Here is a 24,327-nt window from a genome sequence, read left to right on the forward strand (position 1 = left end):
TGATTGTCAGAGCTTGCAGCTCTGAGCTTAGCCTTCAGGTATCTAATTTATCTTTCTCTTTCCTGACAGTGGAATTGTGATACTATGCACATGGCAGGCTCATCTCCAACAGTCTTTAGCCTTTAGTCATGGCCACAAACAGGAGAGTGCTATATTGCATACTTGAGAGATGCCTTTCTCCACATGTGAGGCTGCTTCAGTTGCAGATCAGTGGAGATGCTTGGAGCTAGAGATCCCCCCTCCACATCTGTTTGGGCCAGATCCAAAGCCTGCTGAAGTCAATGGAAGTCTTTCAGTCGACTTTGGATCAAACTGTGTTGGGATTTTCTGGGAAGGCCTCTCAGCTTTGGCATTCATTCCCCTCCCTTTACTCTGAAATGGCTAAACTGTAGGGCATGATGCCAAGTCCACCCTATTAGCTCCAGCTTTTTTGGGGAAGGTACAGTTGCCTTGGGGTGTGTGTTTTCAGAGGGGCACAGGTCTGTGGGGGAGAGTGGAATATTGGAAGAGGCCCTGGAGGTTTTTCACCTTCCTCTGTAGCATGGGGCACGGGTCACTTGCTGGAGGATTCTCTGCTCCTTGAAGTCTTTAATCCACGATTTGAGGACTTCAATAGCTCAGACATAGGTGAGAGGTTTTTCGCAGGAGTGGGTGGATGAGATTCTGTGGCCTGTGTTGTGCAGGAGGTCGGACTAGATGATCATAATGGTCCCTTCTAAACTTAGTATCTATAAATCTATCTCTTCTGTGATTACTGGGTATTACTGTTGTACTAATTGATCATGCTTCTGGGCCCCAGCTCAGCAGGGTGCTTACATAGGTGCCTAACTTTGAGCAACTTTGTGAGTTGTCCCACAAATTTCACTAGGATTACTTGCATGGTTAAAGGTAGGCATGTGCTTAAGGATCTGGCTAAATTGGGACCTTATAGAATGTCAATAGCCAGGGTAGGCACCTTTTGGTTGTAAAACGTGAAATAAATTTGTATATGTGGTATATACCACGAGCTTTTTAAAGGGGTTTTATTGGGGGAGAGATGGTTTTAGAAATCTGGATAACGGATCACTCAGAAATTGGAGATAGTAAATACTTATTCAGCAAGGGCTTGCTCCATCTCTCATTGAAATCCAGGGAAAGATTCTTATTGATTTCAGCAGGAGCTGGACTGGACCCTAAATTAGAAAGTCAGCAGAGTATTAATATCAGGTGCCAAAAGTTACCAGGCAATTGCTGTCCAGAGGGAAACAAGTTTGCTGATCTCAGTCCAATTAGCAGAAAGCTAGTTTGTACATCATCACAAGAGCCACCACCGCAATTGGTATTAGATGGCAATATTAGCAGAGGTGTTAGGGACTGAAAAGACATGGAGAGTGAAGTACTAACTCACTGCCCGGGCTTGTCTGCACTAGAAAATTAGACCATGTTAGAGTACAACCTTAAGGATTCATGTTAGTTAACTATATATGTGGCTCTACCAAATTCACGGCCATGAAAAACTCATCATGGACTGTGAAATCTGGTCTCCGCCTGTGAAATCTGGTCTTTTGTGTATTTTCCCTATACTATACAGATTTCATGGGGAGACCAGCGTTTCTCAAACTGGGGGGACCCAAAAGGGAGTTGCAGGGGGATCACACGGTTATTTTGGGGGGGGTCACAGTATTGCCATCCTCACTTATGTGCTGCCCTCAGAGCTGGGTGGCCAGAGAGCGGCAACTGTTGTTAATGCCATACCATGTCACCTTACTTCTGTGCTGCCACTTTCAGAGCTGCGAGGCCGGAGAGTGGTGCCCACTTAATGAGGGCCCAGCTCTGCAGGCAGCAGCACAGAAGTAAGGGTGGCAATACCACACTATGCCATCTTTACTTCAGCACTGCTGCTGTTGGTGGTTCTAACTTCAGAGCTGGTCTCCCAGCCAGCAGCCGCTGCTCTCCAGCTGCCCAACTCTGAAGGCAGTGCCGCCGCCAGCAGTAGCACAGAAGTAAGAGTAGCAGTACCTCAACTCCCATATAATAATCTTGCAACACCCCTCCAACTAATTTTTGGGTCAGGATCCCCACAGTTACAACATCCTGAAATTTCAGATTTAAATAGCTGAAATCATTAAATTTATTATTTTTAAAATCCTATGATGTGAAATTGATCAAAATGGACCCTGAATTTCATAGGGCCCTAACTATATATAATTTTATTTTAAAGACAAACTCCTAGAGGGTTATAGCTCATGCTACACCTGTTCTCTGGGTAAAAAGAGGACTTCAATCTCTTGGGCTCTCAATACAGTTCACAGGCACTAAATTCACACAAAAGCAGAAGAAAAAGGGGGGGAAATGCATTAAAAGGATGTATTTGATGAAGTGAGCTGTAACTCACGAAAGCTTATGCTCAAATAAATTTGTTAGTCTCTAAGGTGCCACAAGTACTCCTTTTCTTTTTGCGAATACAGACTAACACGGCTGCTACTCTGAAACCTGACATTAAAAAGAAAAAACTCCTACTGATAAATGATTTCATTTAGTTCTGATCTAAAGAGAGAGAATTCTTTTAACTATCATCATGAAATCTATAACTCAGTATGTTCTTATCATGGTCCTATCTAATATAGTTATCAGCTGGGTAGGGAAAAATGTATTTCTTTTGTGCCCCAGTCCTATTGCTTCATTTCCTATCAGTTGAAGAAAACAAATACACCAGAATAACGGCATGAACCAATCACTTCCTCAGGAAATCATGTGAGTGTGAGTGAAAGCAAGTGTAGTAGTCTAAGTGACAGGAAAAGAGAGTAGAATTGTCACAATTAAAACTCTCATTTGAAAAGCATTGTTTCCTTTGCTACCTGTGAAATTGTAGCATCCTAGGCCCTGTGGGAACTACATTAGCCTTGAATCCCTTCTTTGCTCCATCGTTTGGGCTTATTTGCAGGTAGGATTTGACCTAGTTTTAGTATAAGACATTCAATAACCCCAGAGCTGGAGAATTCTCTTATGTATTGGACTGACTGTCTTATACATTAATTCAAGCTGATTCCAGCTCAACCACCCTCTGACCTATATTGATGAGGTACGTGTGTGTCGTAGATTTATTTTAAATTAGATCTCTCCCTTTTAGATTAATTGGGGCGTATTTGTAAGTAAAATACCAAAGTGTGTGTGTGTGTGAGAGAGAGAGAGAGCACGCATTTAATTAAGTTTCTCTTCTGGTATCAGTAAGACGCCGTCAATGTCAGATGAAGCACAGAGCTCTAATGGGAGAGGGAACTGTCATCTAACTAATACGGTTCTCTAAAGCACAGGTGAGAGGCTGCTTTACTTGTGGGTATCTCTCTTTCTTGTTCTGAAATAATAGAGAGTCTTGCAGTAAACAGCTATCGCGCTTTCAGTGCTACAGCCTTCTAGTGGTGTACGTGAAAAGCTCCTTGAAGAAGATATTGCATTGGAATCAAAAGCTGTAACTTAGAGCACAAAATAACCAAATCCTACAGTCCTTATTCAGACAAATCTTCGACTGCAGGACTGTGGCAGTATATTTGGAACAGCTTCCAAATATTTCTTATTGGTCACCTACTCCTGATGTCTTGACCAAAATTACTTCTGATGGTTGTGGAATAAATTCACACCCTTCTACTCCCAATCATTCCTATTAAAATTAACCAGAATTATCAAGTTAATTTCTGATTCTGTGGGGGAGATAATTTTTTTCTCTTCTGTATTTTTAGAGTGATTAGGACATAATTAAGATACGACAACAAACGACGGAGAATGATAACAAAACAGTATGGGTTTACTTTGAGCTGGCTGAAAAATTCAATATCTGTCGTGAGCGAAATTGCAAGGATTTGAGATTTTGTTTCGTTTTGAATTGGAACAAAAACTTAGACCTTGGAAGTTTGCACACAAGGAAATATTTCAATTTGGCAACGTACTGGTGCCACTGCTACCTGTCCCAGGTTTCCATCTGCCCATGCTGCTCCTGCGGGGGAAGGAAGCCCCAAGTCTGATGGCGGGGAGGGCTGTTGACGAGCCTGGGAACCCAAGCTGCCAAGGGGCTGGGAGCCTGGGAATTGGGGCTCCCCAGCAGTTCACCAGGCTGCTGAGAAGTTTAGTGAGTGAACTGGCAGGAAACCTGCCTGTTTTCTGTTGAAATTTCCTCAGAATCTGCATGCTCTCGTGGAATGTTTTGATTTGGATACGCTGACATTTTCTGACAATATTTTGTCTGACAATTTCCATCCAGCAATAATTGTGTTGTTTTGACTCCATGGGCATAAGCATATCGATGTTTTGGTGAACAGGAATGTAACAGGTGTCTAGTACTGTTGCTGTTAGAATAGTGCTGCTTACTCTCAGTGATGACTAACCAAAATGAACTCTTGGAACCAGGGAATGTGAACATTTTGAGAGTTTCTCTAGTCTTGCAGATAAAAGGAAGGAGGAAAAACCTCAGTGAGGGCAAATAGAAAAAATTGCATCATATGACTGCAGCTATAAACTTCAGAGTTTGTTTTTTGTCTCACGTTTTCTCCACAAGGGAACTTCTAAGCCCAGGCCTTGGGCTATGTCTGAGCTACACTTTCAAGCTACCCTCATGCCCCTGGCCCCGGTTACTGGCAAAGTAGAGCAACTTCAGAGAGCTTTACACTGGCTAGGATAGATGTTCCATCCGTGCCCCCTTTCTCCTGGCCATGCCTACTGTTCTGGTCAGCTTCTACTTCAGTCACACCATACGGGGGAAATTTTTTGCATATTTGCCAAAATTTATTCAGCACCAATCATCTGGAGCAAAAGCCAGGCTGTAGCTAGCCCTTCAGTGGGCTTGGTTTTCCAGTATCTTCTACCTAGCGAAGTCGTATACACTTGTGGAAATTGGGCCAGATCCTCAACTTGTTTAAATTGTCATAGCTCAATTGAAGTCAATAGAGCTATGACAATTAAATAGCCAAGAATCTGGCCCATTGAGTGTAAAATGACACCAAATCAGAATAGCATCATTTTGCGTCCTCTTTATACTCACTCTACACAAGAGTGAATACTATGCAGAGAGGGAGGATCTCGGGTGTGGGCTTGAGTGATCTGGAGGGAGGAACCCTGGGAGTAGCCAAGTCTAGAGACAAGGTATGATGAACTTTATTGTCTCATTGTTAATTTATTTGCTCATAAAACCAAACCACAGGATTCTGTATTATGTGTGAACTGTGTTTCAGGGCAGGTTTTGTAAAGTACCAGCTCACAGGCTCACCCTGACTTCAAAGTCAATGGGAAAGCTCATGTGTGCACTGGAAGCAATGGAAAATGCCCGGTGTGCTATATGGGTTCCCTGTCAGCTGGGGACTCCCCCATGCTCGGGGAATCTTGTGGTTGGAAAAATCCATCTACTTCCAGCTTATTTGTGCTTCCAGATTGCAACTCAGAATCTGGCCCCAAAGATTCTATTTGTAACTTTGCATCCGATGAAGTGAGCTGTAGCTCACGAAAGCTTATGCTCAAATAAATTTGTTAGCCTCTAAGGTGCCACAAGTACTCCTTTTCTTTTTGCCACCTCTGTCTGAGACATGGTTCATCAGTTAAAGGGTGGTGGTGTGGGGAAGACATTGGACTCAGACTCAAGAAATCCAGGTTGCATTTGTTACTCCTGCAAGTTTACTATGTGACCTTGAGCAAATTGCTTCTTTTCTTTGTGCCTCCATTCCCTGGATGTTGAAGGGGATAATACTCACTAACAAAGGTGCTGGGAGGAATAAATTCATTAATGTTTGTGATGCTCTGTTACATAAATAAGATCTGAGGAAATCAGATAGTAAACACTGGGCATGCACAACAACAGCAAAGCTATAATATAAAATTATTAAAACATGCACAAATGTGAAAACATTGCCAAACTTTTTAATATATAATTTTTCCGTCTTGGCTAAATTGAAGAGACTCCAACAGACACTTCCTTTCATATCTGAGGGCAGATGATTCTAGCAATTAGTTCCCCTGTTGAGAAAAGGCTGTTTCCCCCATATCTGCTTTCTAGCCTTAGGGCACCTGAAATTAATGGAACTCTCTTCATCATAAATCATCTGTAATGCTTTCAAAGAATTCTTAATGTGTTTGGGGAGTTTACATAATGAACCTTCCTTCATAAAGGTGAACTGCTATAATATGCTTCCTTGTTAAAAGTTTTATATTAACCTTGCTGTATGGTATATATGAGCACGCATAAATTTGTCCAAAGTTTGAAGCGGTCAGTGGCATATCCAGGCCCATAAATCAGCCTTTGAAATGTGTTGTTATATTTAATCTTCTGCATATTGTATTTCATTCTACAAGTATTTTTTTTTAATTTATTTTTCACAGGTTTTAAAGTTAATATAATTTAGAACTTTGACTAAGCTATGAACTGTGCATGAAAATAATTCTTAACTGTAGGCCTGAGCCAAAATCCATTGAAAAAATTAATGGAAAACTCTCCTTGACTTCAGTGGCCCAATATCATTGATATCATGCTTACATGACAGGATTATTATGTTAACAGGCAAATAAATACTATTGTATTCTATATTGATTGACCAAATCTCATTGCACACACGAGACTTTTTAATCTCTTTATTTTTTTGCAGTGGGCCCATACCTGATCCTGTTGCTGGGGTCAGTTCTGAGCCAGTCTAACTAGGGTTCTTGCAGATCTTTCACTGCATAAGCCTCATTTTGTTCTGATCTGTCATTCCTTTTCCATGTTCTCTTATCAAGTTCCTCCAAATATACTGCACTAGCTGCAACATACACCTTATGAATTTTACCTCTATCTTGTGCAATACCATCATCCCACACTGCAACTGGCTGCAAAAAGAGCAGGAAATGCCAATCCCTCCTTATTGCTTGTCTGGAAACAGGAAGTTGGCGCCTTATCATTTCTAACTTCCTGTTGACCCAAGGAACGATAGTCTGGAGACCAGCCTAGTCTCTGACATCGCACTAGGCCCTGGTCTACACTAGGCATTGAGGTCGAATTTAGCAGCTTTAAATCGATTTAACCCTGCACCCGTCCACATGACGAAGCCCTTTTTTTCGACTTAAAGGGCTCTTAAAATCTATTTCCTTACTCCACCCCGACAAGGGGATTAGCGCTGAAATTGGTTTTGCTGGGTTGAATTTGGGGTACTGTGGATGCAATTAGATGGTATTGGCCTCCAGGAGCTATCCCAGAGTGCTCCATTGTGACCGCTCTGGACAGCATTCTCAACTCAGGTGCACTGACCAGGTAGACAGGAAAAGGCCCGCGATCTTTTGAATTTCAATTTCCTGTTTGGCCAGTGTGGCAAGCTGCAGGTGACCATGCAGAGTTCATCAGCAGAGGTGACCATGCAGAGCTCATCAGCAGAGGTGACCATGATGGAGTCCCAGAATTGCAAAAGAGCTCCAGCATGGACCAAACGGGAGGTACGGGATCTGATCACTGTATGGGGAGAAGAATCCATGCTATCAGAACTACGTTCCAGTTTTCGAAATGCCAAAACATTTGTGAAAATCTCCCAGGGCATGGACAGGGACCCAAAGCAGTGCCGCGTGAAACTTAAGGAGCTGAGGCAAGCCTACCAGAAAACTAGAGAGGTGAATGGCTGCTCCGGGTCAGAGCGCCAAACATGCCACTTCTATGATGAGCTGCATCCCATTTTAGGGGGTTCAGCCATCACTACCCCAGCCATGTTATTTGACTCCTTCAGTGGAGATGGAGGCAACATGGAAGCAGGTTTTGGGGACGAGGAAGACGATGATGATGAGGTTGTAGATAGCTCACAGCAAACAAGCAGAGAAACCGGTTTTCCCAACAGCCAGGAACTGTTTCTCACCCTGGACCTGGAGCGAGTACCCCTCCGAACCCAGCCAAGGCTGTCTCCTGGACCCGCCAGGTGGAGAAGGGACCTCTGGTGAGTGTACCTTTTTAAAATACTATACAAGGTTTAAAAGCCAGCATGTTTAATGATTAATTTGCCCTGGCATTCATGGCTCTCCTGGATATACTCCCAAAGCCTTTGCAAAAGGTTTCTGGGGAGGGCAGCCTTATTCCGTCCACCATGGTAGGACACTTTACCACTCCAGGCCAGTAGCACGTACTCAGGAATCATTGTAGAACAAGCATTGCAGTGTATGTTTGCTGGCGTTCAAACAACATCCGTTCTTTTTCTCTCTCTCTTATCCTCAGGAGAGTGATATCATTCATGATCACCTGGTTGAAATAGGGTGCTTTTCTTAAGGGGACATTCAGAGGTGCCTGTTCCTGCTGGGCTGTTTGCCTATGGCTGAACAGAAATGTTCCCTGCTGTTAGCCACACGGTGTGGGGAGGCAAAATGTGACCTTGTAATGAAAGCACATGTGCTATGTATGTAATGTTAACAGCAAGGTTTACCGTGAAAGAGTGTACCCATTGTTCTATAAAATGTATCTTTTTAAATATCACTGTCCCTTTTTTTATCTCCACCAGCTGCATGTTTTTCAAGGATCACAGGATCTTCTCCTTCCCAGAGGCTAGCGAAGATTAGAAGGCGAAAAAAACACACTCGCAATGAAATGTTCTCTGAGCTCATACTGTCCTCCCACACTGACGGAGTACAGACAAATGCATGGAGGCAGACAATGTCAGAGTGCAGGAAAGCACAAAATGACTGGGAGGAGAGGTGGAAGGCAGAAGAGAGGAAGTGGCGGGCTGAAGAGAGGGCTGAAGCTGAAAGGTGGCGGCAGCGTGATGAAAGGAGGCTGGATTCAATGCTGAGGCTGCTGGAGGATCAAACTAATATGCTCCAGCGTATGGCTGAGCTGCAGGAAAGGCAGCAGGAGCACAGACTGCCGCTACAGCCCCTGTGTAACCAACTGCCCTCCTTCCATAGCCGTCTCACCCAGATGCCCAAGAACGGGGTGGGGCGGTCTCCAGCCACCCAGCCACTCCACCCCAGAGGATTGCCCAAGTAACAGAAGGTTGGCATTCAATAAATTTTAAACTTTTAAAGTGCTGTGTGGCCTTGTCCTTCTCTCCTCCACCACCCCTCCTGGGCTACCTTGCTAATTATCCCCCTATTTGTGTGATGAATTAATAAAGAATGCATGAATGTGAAGCAACCATGACTTTATTGCCTCTGCAAGCGGTGATCGAAGGGAAGTGGGGAGGGTGGTTAGCTTACAGGGAAGTAGAGTGAACCAAGGGGTGGGGAGTTTCATCAAGGAGAAACAAACAGAACTTTCACACCGTAGCCTGGCCAGTCATGAAACTGGTTTTCAAAGCTTCTCTGATGCGCACCGCACCCTCTTATGCTCTTCTAACCGCCCTGGTGTCTGGCTGTGCGTAACCAGCAGCCAGGCGATTTGCCTCAACCTCCCACCTTACCATAAATGTCTCCCCCTTACTCTCACAGATATTGTGGAGCGCACAGCAAGCAGTAATAACAGTGGGAATATTGGTTTCGCTGAGGTCTAACTGAGTCAGTAAACTGCACCAGTGCGCTTTTAAACGTCCAAATGCACATTCTACCACCATTTTGCACTTGCTCAGCCTGTAGTTGAACAGCTCCTGACTACTCTCCAGGCTGCCTATGTATGGCTTCATGAGCCATGGCATTAAGGGGTAGGCTGGGTCCCCAAGGATAACTATAAACATTTCAACATCCCCAACGGTTATTTTCTGGTCTGGGAAGAAAGTCCCTTCCTACAGCTTTTGAAACAGACCAGAGTTCCTGAAGATGCGAGCGTCGTGTACCTTTCCCGGCCATCCCACGCTGATGTTGGTGAAACGTCCCTTGTGATCCACCAGTGCTTGCAGCACTATTGAAACAGACCCCTTGCGGTTTATGTACTCGCTGGCTTGGTGCTCCAGTGCCAAGATAGGAATATGGGTTCCTTCTATGGCCTCACCACAGTTAGGGAATCCCATTGCAGCAAAGCCATCCACTATGACCTGCACATTTCCCAGGGTCACTACCCTTGATATCAGCAGATCTTTGATTGCGTTGGCTACTTGCATCACAGCAGCCCTCACAATAGATTTGCCTACTCCAAATTGATTCCCGACTGACCGGTAGCTGTCTGGCGTTGCAAGCTTCCACAACTATTGCCACTCGCCTCTCAACTGTGAGGGCTGCTCTCATCTTGGTATTCTTGCGCCTCAGGGCAGGGGAAAGCAAGTCACAAAGTTCCATGAAAGAGCCTTATGCATGCGAAAGTTTCGCAGCCACTGGGAATCGTCCCAGACCTGCAACACTATGCGGTCCCACCAGTCTGTGCTTGTTTCCTGGGCCCAGAATTGGCGTTCCACCACATGAGCCTGCCCCATTAGCACCATGATGCCCACGTTGCCAGGGCATGTGCTTTGAGAGAAGTCTGTGTCCATTTTCTCATCACTCTCATAACCACGCTGACGTCACCTATTCGCCCGGTTTTGCTTTGCCAGGTTCTGGTGCTGCATATACTGGTGGATAATGCGTGTGGTGTTTAATGTGCTCCTAATTGCCAAAGTGATCTGAGCGGGCTCCATGCTTGCCGTGGTATGGCGTCTGCACAGAAAAAAAGCGTGGAACGATTGTCTGCTGTTGCCCTGATGGAGGGAGAGGCGACTGACGACATGGCTTACAGGGTTGACTTACAGGGAATTAAAATCAACAAAGGGGGTGGCTTTGCGAGAAACTGAATGACCGCCTCAAGGATAGAACTCAAAACTGGGTTTATCAGGCCATTGATTTCACAGAGGGAGGGAGGGAGGGAGGAGAAAATGAATACAAAACAAATCTGGTCTATTTCTTGTTTTGAGCCACTTCATCTTCTTTATACATCTTGCTGGTAGCAGACTGTGCAATACGACTGCTAGCCATCGTCACCTCCTGGGTGCTTGGCAGAAGACGGTACAGTATAACTGCTGGCCATCATCTTGTGCTGGCTGCAGATTAAAAGATAGTGCACTGCCGGAAGGACTCAATCGCCAGGAGACGAAACAAGGGAAATGACCTGGCTGAGTCACTCCCATGTTTACCCAGGTGCCTGGTTAAAAGAGCACCCAGGACTACGTCGATGACGGCTACCAGTCATACTGCACTGTCTGCTGCTAAAAGGCAATAAACTGCTGCTGCGTAGCAATGCAGTACCATGTCCGCCAGCACCCAGGAGACATACGGTCACGGTTAGCTGAGCGGGCTCCATGGTCTGCCGTCTGCACAGGTAACTCAAGAAAAAAGGTGCAAAACGATTGTCCGCTCTTGCTTTTACGGAGGGAGGGAGGGAGGGAGGGAGGGAGGGAACGGGGGCCTGACGATATGTACCCAGAACCACCTGCGACAATGTTTTAGCCCCATCAGGCACGGGGATTTCTACCCAGAATTCAAATGAGCGGTGGAGACTGCGGGAACTGTGGGATAGCTACCCACAGTGCAAAACTCCGGAAGTCAATGGTTTCCTCGGTACTGTGGACACACTCCGCCGACTACATGCACTTAGAGCATTTGTGTGGGGACACACGCACTCGACTGTATAAAAATTCTTTCTACAAAACCGACTTCTATAAATTTGATCTAATTTTGTAGTGTAGACATACCCTAGCTGAGCAGATGTCAAGCCTGGCAAACTGCAATTATTTATTGTAGCATCTTCAGAGCTCTTCCTCTTCCATTGCTCTCTAATCACACATCCTTTCTCAAATCTTAAAAACTGTTACCTACTCCAGATAACAGCCTGAATTCTTGGGATGTGTATGTGTGTGTGGGGGGACATTCTGTCACGTTCTCAGCCGTCCCTTCTTCCATTTCACTTTGATCTCCCATTGCAGGATTCATCTGCTTTACATATTCCTCTCTGGTTCTCATCTGCTTCTGCACCTTTCTGACACTTCTGTTTTGGTGCTTGTGGATTTTTTACCCCATTAGTTTTTATTAATATTACTAGTTGTCTCTCAGCCCTGTAGAGCTTGCTGTCAGATCTGCACCATTCAGGGTTATTAATCATAATTCCAGTTGCTCTGTCTGTATGTCTGATTTCATTGTCATGTTCCCCCTCTCCTTCAGAGCCCTATGGATACTCTGACAGTCTTTACTGGCTCTTCTCTGTAAGCAACTTTTTCTTGGCTGTCACTTGATAATCGGAGCAACTAATGATAAAACAACATTTTTGACTGCTGCAGAAGTCAGCAATGACCTCATATGAGACCTGACTGGCTCCACAGGCTGTGCAAACCTCTGCTCTGGGAAGAGTCCAGCCTGACTAAACCTTTGGACCAGCTGTTCATTTTGAATAACTCGGCACCTTTTGCCTGATTTAGGAAGCATAGAGATAGATAGTAATCCCATGCCAAAGAAGCTCTCAGTTGGAACACTTAACTGTTGACACATTCATTAAACTGAAATGGTACATAAGTGTTGTAAAATCTCATGTGATTTACCATCTGTCCTCACCAACACACAGTGAGCCAAATGGGTGATAGCTGTTTCCCTATTTAATTCTGACTACAGGTGATGACTTACTTTTTAAAATTGAGCTGTGGCAGAAGGAATGAGTACTGTGGGGCTTTCAGTATATTTTGAGGTAAAATTACTCATTGTGCTGCCATTATGTCAAATGTTGAATCTCCAAAATGATGTCAGGAACTCTGCTTCAGTAGAGGTCAATGGGTTAGATGACAGAGGCTAATATTTAACCCATTCTTAAATGTTCCTAAGCAATCTTCTCCTGGAATTAGACTAACTGCATGTTCTAGCTGGTCTGTCAAAATAAATCTGTGATCACATTTTGAGATCTTTGGGGAAAGGAAGGTAGACAAATTCAGATTGGAAATAAGGTACAATTATTTAACAGCGAGGGTAATTAACCATTGGAGCATCTTACTGAGGACTGTGGTGGATTCTCTATCACTGGCAATTTTAAAATCAAGAATGGATGTTTTTCTAAAAGACTCGCTCTAGTTCAAATAGGAATTAATTCAGGGAAGTCCGAGGGCCTGAATTATATAGTAGGTTACATGCTCACAGTCCCTTCTGGGATTAAATCTATGAAAAATATAATGTCCCCACCCCATGCCTCACAATCCCTGCAAAATCATAGGCAAACAAAACAAAAATCCCATGGAATAATAGTGAAGGAAATAAATGATCTTTAATGTACTGAACTAAGAAATAGGCGGAAACATCAAAGAATTATCTTGAAAAGTACATAGAACTAGTACAATTATTAATGCTGGAGAACAGTATTAATAAATATTTGTTCTTTAATATGTTAATATAGTGCATTACTATATCACTATACACAACTTAATGGCTTTTTGCCATCTGGGTCGTATACGGCTTACAGTCTTGAGCTCAGTTTCCATTGACGTTATTGTGCTAAATTTTCAAAGGAAAGCACTCCAGTTCTGCCCACAAAGTATTCTTGTAGCTATACAAAGAATTAATGTTACTGAAAAGCAGATAGTTCCCTTTTATTTGCATACAAATATGCATTTCTCAGTTGGGATGCTTTTCTGGGGTGCCCAGGAGTGAGAGTAACCTTGTTATCCTCCTGCCTCAGTGAGAGGAAGATTTGCTTGTGCTTAACTGGATGTCCACTCCCTGACACCACCAGTTTGTTAGCCACCCAAACAATCTCCTAAGGGCTCTTTCAGCTCTTGCTTTGCCTTGCAAGGTTAATAGGAGGTGCACCCTAATCCCCTTTGAAGTGTTTGCCTGTAGAGTCCAGCCCCTGTCACAGGACACTCACAGAAATTACCACCTAAGCTGTCCCCAGAGAAACAGTGCACACACCAGCTTGTTTGATTCAACTGAATGAATATCAGCTCCAATATAACATCACAGCACTGAGGTGTGTTTACAGTGAAAACAATCATAAGTTTATTTTCAAAGGCTAAGATTTAAGACAAGTGAAGAAGGACAATGATGGAAACACAAATGATTACATATAAAACAAAAGTATAACATGTTTCTTAGAGCCTAAACTTAACTATATCAGGCTAAAACCTTTGTCTAAAGTAGTTTATCTCACCTAAGCAATTCCCCTGCTTCTTCAGACAACCTGGCTGGGATCCTCCATTTCATGCATACAGAAAGCGCTGTCCTTTTTGCTTCTTCAGTGAAGGATAACAAAATATCTTTCCCCCTCCCCCGCTCCTTATATACTTAAGAATTCATTGTGTTGCTTGCAGAGTCAGGATGATCCCCTGTGGTTCATTCCCTGGTGTGCTGGCTCCATGTTGTATGCAAAATGGGGCTCTCACTGTATTGGCTTACAATGCATAATCTACCAAGGGAGATGCATCTCTTTGTCTGGTAAAAATACCTGTTTGCCTACCCAGCCTGGGACACAGTCTCTAAAACATATTTTCAGTACATACACACAGAATCCTTAAATTAAGCTGTAAGTACATCTCACAATGATTATGAGTATCAGTATGACATAAGCTTTTATTAGAAACCTCACTTGACCCTTTTTCGGTAAGTGCTATGAAAGCAATGTGTTAGGTGTAGTGAGTTTGTCAGGCCTGTCAAGAGTTACTGTTACAGAACAGTGATCCCTTTGTCAGTTGGCATTGAGGGGTTTTTAGGGTAACACCAGTGAAATTAGTTGTTTGCTCATTCATGCATATGTTTTACTGGCATAATTTAGGTGCCTAGAAAAATTTATTCTTTTTAAGCATTTGCATTTCCTATCTCATGTACAGACTTAGTCGTGGATGGAAAAGCTAAAAATTCTTAAGGGCTTAAAAGCTTAAATGGAAATGATTATTAAGGTGCAGAAATGTTTAGAATTGGGAAATTCTAAAAATGTGTTAAGTGAAAGATGGGCTAAGGGCCAGGGTTTCAGATTCTAGCCTCCATTTTTTGCAGGCATAAACTGCCATTGCAAAATTGTGTTGGTGGTTACATGTCGCTACAAAAATGGAAGCCCAGTAAAGACTGACCTGAAAATTTGGATCTAAAAAAGGACATTAGTTATTAATCATCTTAAGAGATGAAGATTCTATTCTCCTGCATTTTAAAATCTGTTTTTTTTTCTCTCTGCATTTTGTTTGGTCTTCCTAATTAACCTGGTTCATTTGAATTTTCTGTTTTGTTCAGATACCAAAAGATTAAAGTCAGATGCTCATCTACAAACTGCCTAACCATTGTCCTTCACTGGTGAGATAAAAGGAAGAAGTCGCAGGAAGAGAGGAACTACACCAGGCTTCAGATTTTGGACTATACAGCAAGACTGTAAGATACTTGGGTGTTTTCTCCATTAGCGCTACAATGGAGACACTGTCCCAGGACTCTCTGCTGGAATGTCAAATTTGTTTCAATTATTACAGTCCCAGACGGAGGCCCAAGTTGCTGGACTGTAAGCATACCTGCTGTTCTGTTTGCCTTCAACAGATGAGGGCAAGCCAGAAGGACCTGAGATGTCCCTGGTGCCGAGGTATCACTAAACTGCCACCGGGATTTTCTGTATCCCAGCTGCCCGATGACCCAGAGGTGATTGCTGTGATTGCAATTCCCCATACTTCAGAGCACACTCCAGTCTTCATCAAACTTCCTAGCAATGGGTGCTACATGTTGCCCTTGCCCATCTCCAAGGAGAGAGCGCTGTTGCCAGGAGACATTGGCTGTCGCCTCCTGCCAGGTAGTCAGCAAAAGTCAGTCACTGTGATGACAATCCCAACTGAGCAGCAGCCCCTGCAAAGAGGGATCCCGCAGGAAGTCGGAGAGGAGGAGCAAGACAGGAGGGGCGTTGTGAAAAGCTCCACCTGGTCAGGTGTTTGCACTGTGATCTTGGTGGCGTGCGTCTTGGTTTTTCTCCTTGGTATTGTCCTCCACAATATGTCTTGCATTTCCAAGCGTTTCACTGTGATTTCCTGCGGCTGAAAAGGGTCTGCTCCCAGAATACTCTGATGGGATAATTTAAGGGTTGGGAAGGTGGTGGTGATGACAGGCTTGAGTGAGATGATGCACTGCAACGTTGACCAATTACTACAGAACGCTTGACACCAGACAGCTGTTTGACAGTCTGAAGACAATCCTAAAAGGCGAAATGTGAGACCTCTCAGCAGAGTACAGAGAAAATCATAATGAGCATCTGATGGTAACAGCATTGAGGAAGACTGCATGTGTCACCATCCTCATTGATCAAATGGACTGTAACTTCTAATGATTTTTATCATGTTATGAGACTAAAGACATCTATTTAGCTGGTTATACTGTAAAAGTATATGATATGATCACTCTGTCTTTAAATACAGTAGATTAAAATCAAAATGCTATATTATAAGTAGAATTGAACATGAGAATCAGTGTAAGACTCAGTAAAGATATTCCAATGCCAGTCCATACATATTCTTTTTAATGGGGGGTGAAGGGGAACTGTAAAAAAGAAAAATTCATTTAGTTGGTAAGGCTTTTTATATATTTTAAATTGCACATTAATTAAAATAAGTTTGAAAGTTGCATAATAGTTCTTAAAAGGAAACATTTTACAAGCGATTGTGTTTCATATGTGATGTGTGTTTTGTCATATACTTTCATTTTGTTTCCACCTGTAGTGAAGTGTCCTTTCCAAGTGTTTTGTTAAAGCAAGATCCAAGCGGAGGAGCAAGGAAGTGAAGAAGTAGGGCTACCTAAAAGTGCAGCCAAAACCCTGCTGTGTAAGCCCTGCCATGAAGTCTGGCTTTGAAGTGTAAACAGTGGACATGCTGTTTCACCTCCAGTCTGTCAGGCAGGCTTCTCAAGGCTCTGGCCTCCCTGGGGATTAGTGAAGGGATGGGTCATAGAAGTGCTGGGCATTCTTCCTGCAAGGACTGGATAGCAAATTACTTTTTAGAATATGGGACCAGCCTTGCCTCCATGTTGAGTCATAGTTGCAGCTGTGTCATTATTGACAGTAACTCTACGGATGCCTAGATGACCGAACAGATATCGAGGTCTTACTGTGCCAAGCATTGTACAAATATCTAGCAAGAGACAGCTCTCATCAGAAAGGGTTCATGCTCTAGATAGATAGGACAGACCAATGATGGGAAACAGGTTGAGAGGGGAAAGGGACTTGCCCAAGGTCACAGATGAGGTCAGTGGCAGAGCTGGGAACAGAACCCAGGCCACTTGACCATGCTGCCTCTCCTAACCCCCTGGAGTCAGACTGGTGTAAAACCTGTGTGAGATCATAATCGGGCCCTGTGCCTCCTTTCAGTAGTATAAACCTTGATTCCTCTTAGGGCCAAATGTGAAACTACCAAGAGAAAATGATATATTTTTTACTGCACATTGACATTACAAAGCCCACATGACTGCAGTTCTTTGCTCATAAAGGGCCAAATTAGGATACTTATGCTAACACCTCACTTAATAAGAAGGTTCATCACCTTTTGTGGGACTTCTTGTGGAGTAAGGTATTCAGCATGAGTAAGGGTATCAGAATCTGGATGAAAGTCTGGATTTTTTTTTTTTTTTAAAGGGTCAGAGTGGGACTTGTGGCAGAAAAAAAACTATTGGTTTGCCTGATTTGTATTACTAGTATGAAGAATGGACAATTACACAGTTGTAAGCAGTGAACAATGACCTCTAATCTATTACTAATATGCTTTTTAATAGTTAATTTGAGGTAGTTCAGTCCTGTGTAATAACACTGGAGAATCTTATTCTAACTGTTAGGCACATGAAAGAAGTCAGTGGTGGTGCACCAGTGCAACTGAGGAAAAACTGGCTCATTATGAACGCCATTCTAATTCGAAAATACAATACAGAGCACATATCTTCCTTTGTGCTAGATTCTCTCCTCTCTCCCCCCGCCAAATGTCTGTTTTCTAAAGAATGGCATATATATGCCTGATTGTTAAGTTAGTATATGTAAGGTTACATGTGAAGATAAAGCTCCTGGTGCACTGTGCCTGCTTTTATCTACTGTAATTTGCGTGGGCATAACAAAGAAAATACCCCAGAGGTGACACATTTGATACCTCCTTTTTTCCACTAAGAAAAGCACATGCAGAACCATATGCAATATTCAGAGAACCTGGTTTACAAACGCTTATTATAAACATTCAGCTCCTGGACATCAGTGAAAGTGGGGTGTAATAGAAAGGAATAGTAATTCCAAACGCATGCGGTATTAAAATTGTTAATCTGAAGCATCGTCTTGTAAGGAAAACTCAATTTACATCCACGTTACATGTTAGCATGTAATGGAACTGTAGCCTGCTAATATTTCTGCCTTAGTAAGACTCCATGCTAGTGTACAGTTAGAGGACATAGTGCTCTACTGCCTCGCCCCTTGTAATCATCTACCCTCCTGGGACATGAGGGGGGTGTGGGCGTGGCATGCTACTAGATCAGCTATTTGACACCGATTTTGCACTCACTGATCACAAGTATAAATGACTAGACAAGATGCAAGACAGTGGAGTAGAAGGCCCCGATAGTACAATACTAATAATATTAACATTGGAATGACCATAAAATGCCTAACTGAAGCTCTTGACAAAGTAGGTTCTCTTGATCTTTTCAAATAATGTCTCTCATAAAAGGTGCTGGTTTTCCTTCTCCACATGAAGAGTGTTGTTGGAAGGATAAACCAGAAATTAGGTTAAAATGCTACACTGCATAACACATTACACAACAGGCAAATATGGGGTTTAATCTGGTATTAATGATGTAGGCATCATCTGACCAGAACGCCATATTGTATTACTTAACACAGTGCATTGTTTTGTTAGTGTGAGTTTCTTGTACTGTTAAGAGCCTGCTGAAATGCATGGCTGACCTAATTTCTGATTCCGACATTTGCCTGTTTTACAGTCTTTGTATGAGTGCAATAAAGAAAACCTCAAGATTTTTTGTGGGTTAGCTCTTATTCAAAAATATAATTTTATGAGGGAAGTTTCTTCTTTGCTTTACGCAGTGGGACTATCATTTAAATTTTGCAGCTTTATGCTGAAGAACTGTAATATATTGCAATATACAGTGTTAGACCATTTCTCAAGTAGGTTAATATTCATACTTTAAAATGCAGTGTGCTCTATTCCATTTTGTATTCCTCAGTCCCATACCTGGCATTCAGAAAGGAGACAGCTATCTATGGCTATAACTTTGCAAAACGTGCTAGAAAAATTATTCCCAGGAAAAACATTTAAACTCATACAATATCCCTCTTCTGCACCAATTTCATGCCAAAATGATCAGCTCCTGGGTAGGTTCTTAATCCTTGTATATCAGCAACTCTTTTGATCACTACTCAGTTCTTGAAAAAGGAAGACAAACTTTTATTTTTTTATGGCATAAGTACTAGTTGAGCAAACATTATTTATACTAAATCTTGTCTGAAGTTATTTATCCACCTGCATTTTTGAACAAATTACCCTTTATGAAGGTGTATTATTTGTTTGTTTAACGGGAGAGTACAGCTTCTTTTATTTTAAAGGTCTCAGCTTCAGTTTTTAGCTTGTGCTTTGCTGGGAGACAGAAATAGGGTACACTTCGTGAAAGTTTGTTCAGTGAATTTTACAAATTCAAAATATGCAATTTTGGTATGTGCGATTTTTTTAGAAAATTGTTTATTAAGTGTTTGTGCTTAAATGATATGGAAAAAGGATGGGTGGTTTTGTAAACGAAGCAATTGTGAGTCTAAAGTTTCATCTTTATTAATGAAGGTTGGTATGAATAAAATATTAGCAGGAATAGAATGAATACATCAAGTGAATTATGGTTTCTCTAGTCTTTCACCTTAAAATGAACAGCACAGTGAATACTCAGTGGAATTATTCTGTATTTACACTGGTGTAACCAAAGCTAGCATTTGGCTGCCTTCCTCAAGACAAATTTTTTAAGTATTGGCTGTGGCACATTTTCAGAGTGTGTGTGTGTGTGTGTGTGTGTGTGTTGGGGGTAGTGATTTTGTTGTTGTTGTTAAATAGTTGATTTTTGAGTAGAAATTACATCTGATGATCACAGAGCTACAAAGATTTTCTTTTCTGTTTCAAGTGATTTAAAATTTGTGAGTGAATTTACTCCTTACAAAAGTGAGATATATTAGCATGAGCATGTATTGTTCAGGCAGGTATGTGTCACCTTCCCGCCGCCCCCCCCCCCCCCGCCAAAAAAAATTATGCCAGTACTCCTTAATCCAGATCAGCCATCCCCCACTAGTATTACAGGCATGAGGCTTTTACTGAATGGAGATTATACATGTAACAAATTCACAGCAAAATAAGCAAACAGGGTGAGGATGAAACCAAACAGTTTATTTTCACTTGTGACTGATGCATGATTTGAATCTACTATAAGCCCACACTTTATCTGGATTTTTTTTCTGTTAATACCTATTGCACTAAGGTAACATTGTGACCTCTTCCTCAGTGATTGGCCAGAATCAAAAATCCCAGATCTAAACACACTCCTGTGAATTCAAGCTGTATTACAACACAGTAATTCGTTCAGGAGACATCCATATGTCTAGTAAATATAGTTAGTCTAATGCTGGCTTTAAAATGTTTCCTCTTGCCAGCTGCCCAGGGCATGTGGGTTTAAATTTGGGGTTTTCTTTCTTTTGTGGGGGAATGCATGATGATAAATGAATCCAAACACCACCCAGGAGGATATAATTAAGATTCATATACAATTAAAGCAAAGACCTTTATGTTTGAGTATTTAGCAGGGCAAGATTCTTCTGGAATGCTGCAATGGAATTATAGCATATTAATGATCTTTTCTTTCCTTTACACTGTCCTAAGACCTGACAGCTGGGATTGTTCTTCTTTCTTTCTGTCACTTTAACATTTTGCATGCCAGTATTGACCCAACGCAAACTACACTGCTTGTTTCATGCTTCTGAAACTGAACGGCATTAGCTGCCATTTCTCAACCTGCCCTTAGCATCTTTAGCAAATGAGCATTTACGTGTTGTCTAAGCAGTTGAAATTTGAAGCCCCATAAATGTCTAGGGAATGCATTTTTGCAGCATTCAATCAATGCTTCAGTAAATATCTCTTTATTTTAGATCTAAACATTAGCTAAATTTTCACTAAGCATTTTCCCAAACACCAGAAGCAGGCATTAGAGAGGATTCACAGCTGGAAGAAACTATTTATACCAAACCCATAGCACTCTCACAGCAAGGCTCAGAAGATTATCTCTGTTACCTAGGATTGAGTGGATCATAAGTAACCAAAAATGGATGAATGCTATATGGTTATATTGGGGGTGTCGTACCCCCTGAGGCAGCTTCTTCATTGTGGAGGAGTCCACACCTTTTCCTCAGTTCCTTGTGATAAGCTCCTGCCTGGTGTTCAGGTGAGGAGCTACTGAACTGCTGCTTGCCTGGGCACTGTACAGAGGCTTCTGCCTGAGGTGGGATGAGAAGCCCTGAAATGAGCAGGGCTGGAAGGTTGGATTTGAGAGTTATTAGGGGTTCATCAAATGAGCAAGAGGAAAGAGTATTTGGGCCTGGAGAGAGGCTCATGAAATTAGCAGGGTGTCATGAATTGAACTGATTGGGATGAAGAGATGTGGAGGAGGGGCAAAACTGAATGGAGGGATGATTAGGCAGTGTCTTGGAATTGGGTATTTGCAGTGAGTGGAGACATTTATCAGGCAAATTTGAGAAGAATTAGATTAGTTATTTCTGATGCCTGGGAGTTGGATGGTTTGTTATAACATAGCTCAAGAGTGGTTTGGCCAGGCAACTTGAAATTTTGGTTAATTCAGATCTTGGACCGCTTTGAGTTTTGAGGCTGACTATTTTGGAAGTTAAGTTTTCTGCCTAATTAAGAAATTTGAAAAGTGCATGGGCTGTTCTAAGATTCTGAGAAGCCCTTAAATCTTGGGAATAGCATGAGTTACAAGCATGCTTCTATTGAAGGCCAAATGTATGGAAAGCAGATGGTCATATCCCAGTGCAAAAATAAACTTCACTGATAAAATTGGCAAGAAAAGCCCAGAAAAACTCCACAAAGCTCTTTAGGCATTCCATGTTAATGTCACTGTCACGCCTGTTTGATTTAAGAAGTTGTTTAGTTGAAGACAAAGGCAGTATTGCTGTACTTCACATTTGTATGTAAGAAAAAATTAGGGTGATATAAGAGGGTTGGGTTTTTCTGTTTTGTTTTTCAAGTTGATGTAAATAAGGCAATTGAGAAAGTCGAGTAGTTACTTGCCCAAGAGTATTTACCTGCCTATTTTAAGAATTATAAAGCATGTCTTATGTCATTGCATCAGTCTTGAAAATTTCCATCACCTATTCGCAGTTGCATGCACTGAATGGTTCTGAATGTCTGTGGTGAGACCCATTAAAGAGGGATCTGAGTCTCGATCAATATCTGAGAACTTGTCCAACTTGTCAGGTTGCTTGACTTCAGATTCAAATTTCTCTTCTCAGTTCCATATCTAAGTTGTATGTAGTCCCTAAAGAATTGGAAATTGATTGTCCTATTACTATGAATAACTAAATTCTGTTTATTTCATACCTCTGAGAGCATGGGTCAGTTTTCAGTAACATACAAATGTTGTAGCTAGTCCTTTTACCTCTGTTGATGGAATAAATGTGATAAATTATTATTTTTGGGGGGTGAAAGTTTGTGGTTCCACTCCAGAGAAAGATGATATGGAATTTAAGAAAGTGGAGCTGATAGGTTGATGTTAGTTCATGTTTAAAATCAACTTGTCCCATAGTAGTAAGGCTCCAATTTCCATTACGGGAAAGGAATGCCCAGTTTTCAAAGCATCTGAGCCAATCTACTGGCTGAACTGCTTACGTATAGTTTCACATTTAAATAATTTGGTATAATGGACATGAATGCTTCTCAAATTCTAAAATTTGCTTAAGAAATGTATTTCTTTAAACAGTTGGGCTCTGAGTCAGGAAAACATCCCTATTTGAGAAAGCTCTTATGCATTGAGTTAAGCCAGTCAAAGGGATTTAGGCACATGCTTAAAATTTAGTACATGCTTTAGTGCTTTCTGCATAGGGATGGATTTAAGCAAGGGCTTAGGTGCTTTCTTGAATCATGCTCAGTCTTTTGAATGATTTTCAAAATCATATGAAAAATAGCTTTGCCTTGAAGAAACTTTATTTTGCAACTTAAAAGTAGGATTAACAGGGAGATGCTTTTGTGACTGTAAATCCCATAGTACAGCTGTTGTTGAGTAGAACTAGTTGGAAATTTTCTGTTCGGACATTTTTCTACCAGAAAATGCTGATTTGTCAAAATTAAAATGTTTTTCGGGAACCTGTCCATTGGTTTCCGTTCAGCTTGCCTGCTTCATGGGCTGCTGCAAAACCAGGACTCTGATAGCCCTGGGACCCCTGGTCTTTAGTCTTCCCCAGCTTCTTGATTGCCTGTTCTGGGCAGTTTAGGGAACCTCACCAATTTTGTTTAAAGTAAGTCCAGATAGAATTTTGATTTTTTTTTTTTAAACTAAAATCTCAAACTCCCCTGGATTCCATGGAAAACTTTGAAATTATGAGTTTTTGTTCTGATGCAGAACAGAATTTTAAAAAAAGATTTTTGGGGGTTTTCCCATCAAATGGGAATTCTGGGTTCCAACCAGCACTATTTTCAAACCTTTGAATATAGAAGCTTGTACTAACATACCTAAAGATTTTTTAATTTCCTATAAGTTCTATTTTTAATTGCCCATTATACGCATCCTGTAGAGCAGTGGTTCTCAAAGCCGGTCCGCCGCTTGTTCAGGGAAAGCCCCTGGCGGGCCAGACAGGTTTGTTTACCTGCCGCGTCCGCAGGTTTGGCCGATGGCGGCTCCCACTGGCTGCGGTTCGCCGCTCCAGGCCAACGGCGGCTGCGGGAAGGGCAGCCAGCACATCCATTTGCCCATGCCACTTCCCGCAGCCCCCATTGGCCTGGAATGGCAAACCGCAGCCAGTGGGAGCTGCCATCAGCTGAACCTGTGGACCAAACCAGTCTGGCCCAGCAGGGGCTTTCCCTGAACAAGCGGCGGATCGGCTTTGAGAACCACTGCTGTAGAGTGCTCAACTGAAGCTGCAAGTTTTTTGTTAGAGAAGACAAGACAGGCCTGCTGCATGTCTGGATTTAGCAGGGAGATAAGGGCTGTAAAATGTGACCACTAGTAATATTGTGGCATACAAATTATTGCAACATTTAGTGTCTTTGGTTAGTCATCCAGCCAGGTCAAGTATCTTGTGGAATACTGCCAAGATTAACGGATAATTTAAAAACAAAACAAAACAACCAGATACTATCTGTATTTGTTGCTAGTGATGTTTGATCCATCTGGCTGTTTTTGGTTTGGGTCCTTCTGATTGTATCTTTCACAATAGAAACAGCACGAACAAAAAATATTCTTCTTCATTACATGAATGCAGTCTCCTTTCTGCTTTTCTCACCT

General features: G+C 42.2%; 1 protein-coding gene across 5 annotated transcripts in view; it reads left to right on the plus strand.

Moving 5' to 3' along the window:
* Positions 1 to 24,327, plus strand: part of RNF152 (ring finger protein 152) — a 137,123-nt gene that overhangs the window by 42,956 nt on the left and 69,840 nt on the right. For 3 of the 5 annotated variants that reach the window (XR_006279063.1, XR_006279064.1, XM_038392874.2), the window contains exon 3: positions 15,061 to 22,013. The exons of 1 other annotated variant lie outside the window; for it this stretch is intronic. Coding sequence is in view for 2 of the 4 variants with exons in the window: in XM_038392874.2 (XP_038248802.1) it covers positions 15,232 to 15,843 (612 nt within the window). In the remaining 2 variants the exon portion in view is untranslated. Of the gene's footprint in view, positions 1 to 2,802; positions 2,924 to 15,060; positions 22,014 to 24,327 lie in introns of those variants that run through there. One more of the 5 variants, XM_038392877.2, reaches the window with a different exon arrangement.

Source organism: Dermochelys coriacea, chromosome 2 (assembly GCF_009764565.3).
Source record: "Dermochelys coriacea isolate rDerCor1 chromosome 2, rDerCor1.pri.v4, whole genome shotgun sequence".
In the NCBI taxonomy this organism is placed as follows: Eukaryota; Metazoa; Chordata; order Testudines; family Dermochelyidae; genus Dermochelys; species Dermochelys coriacea.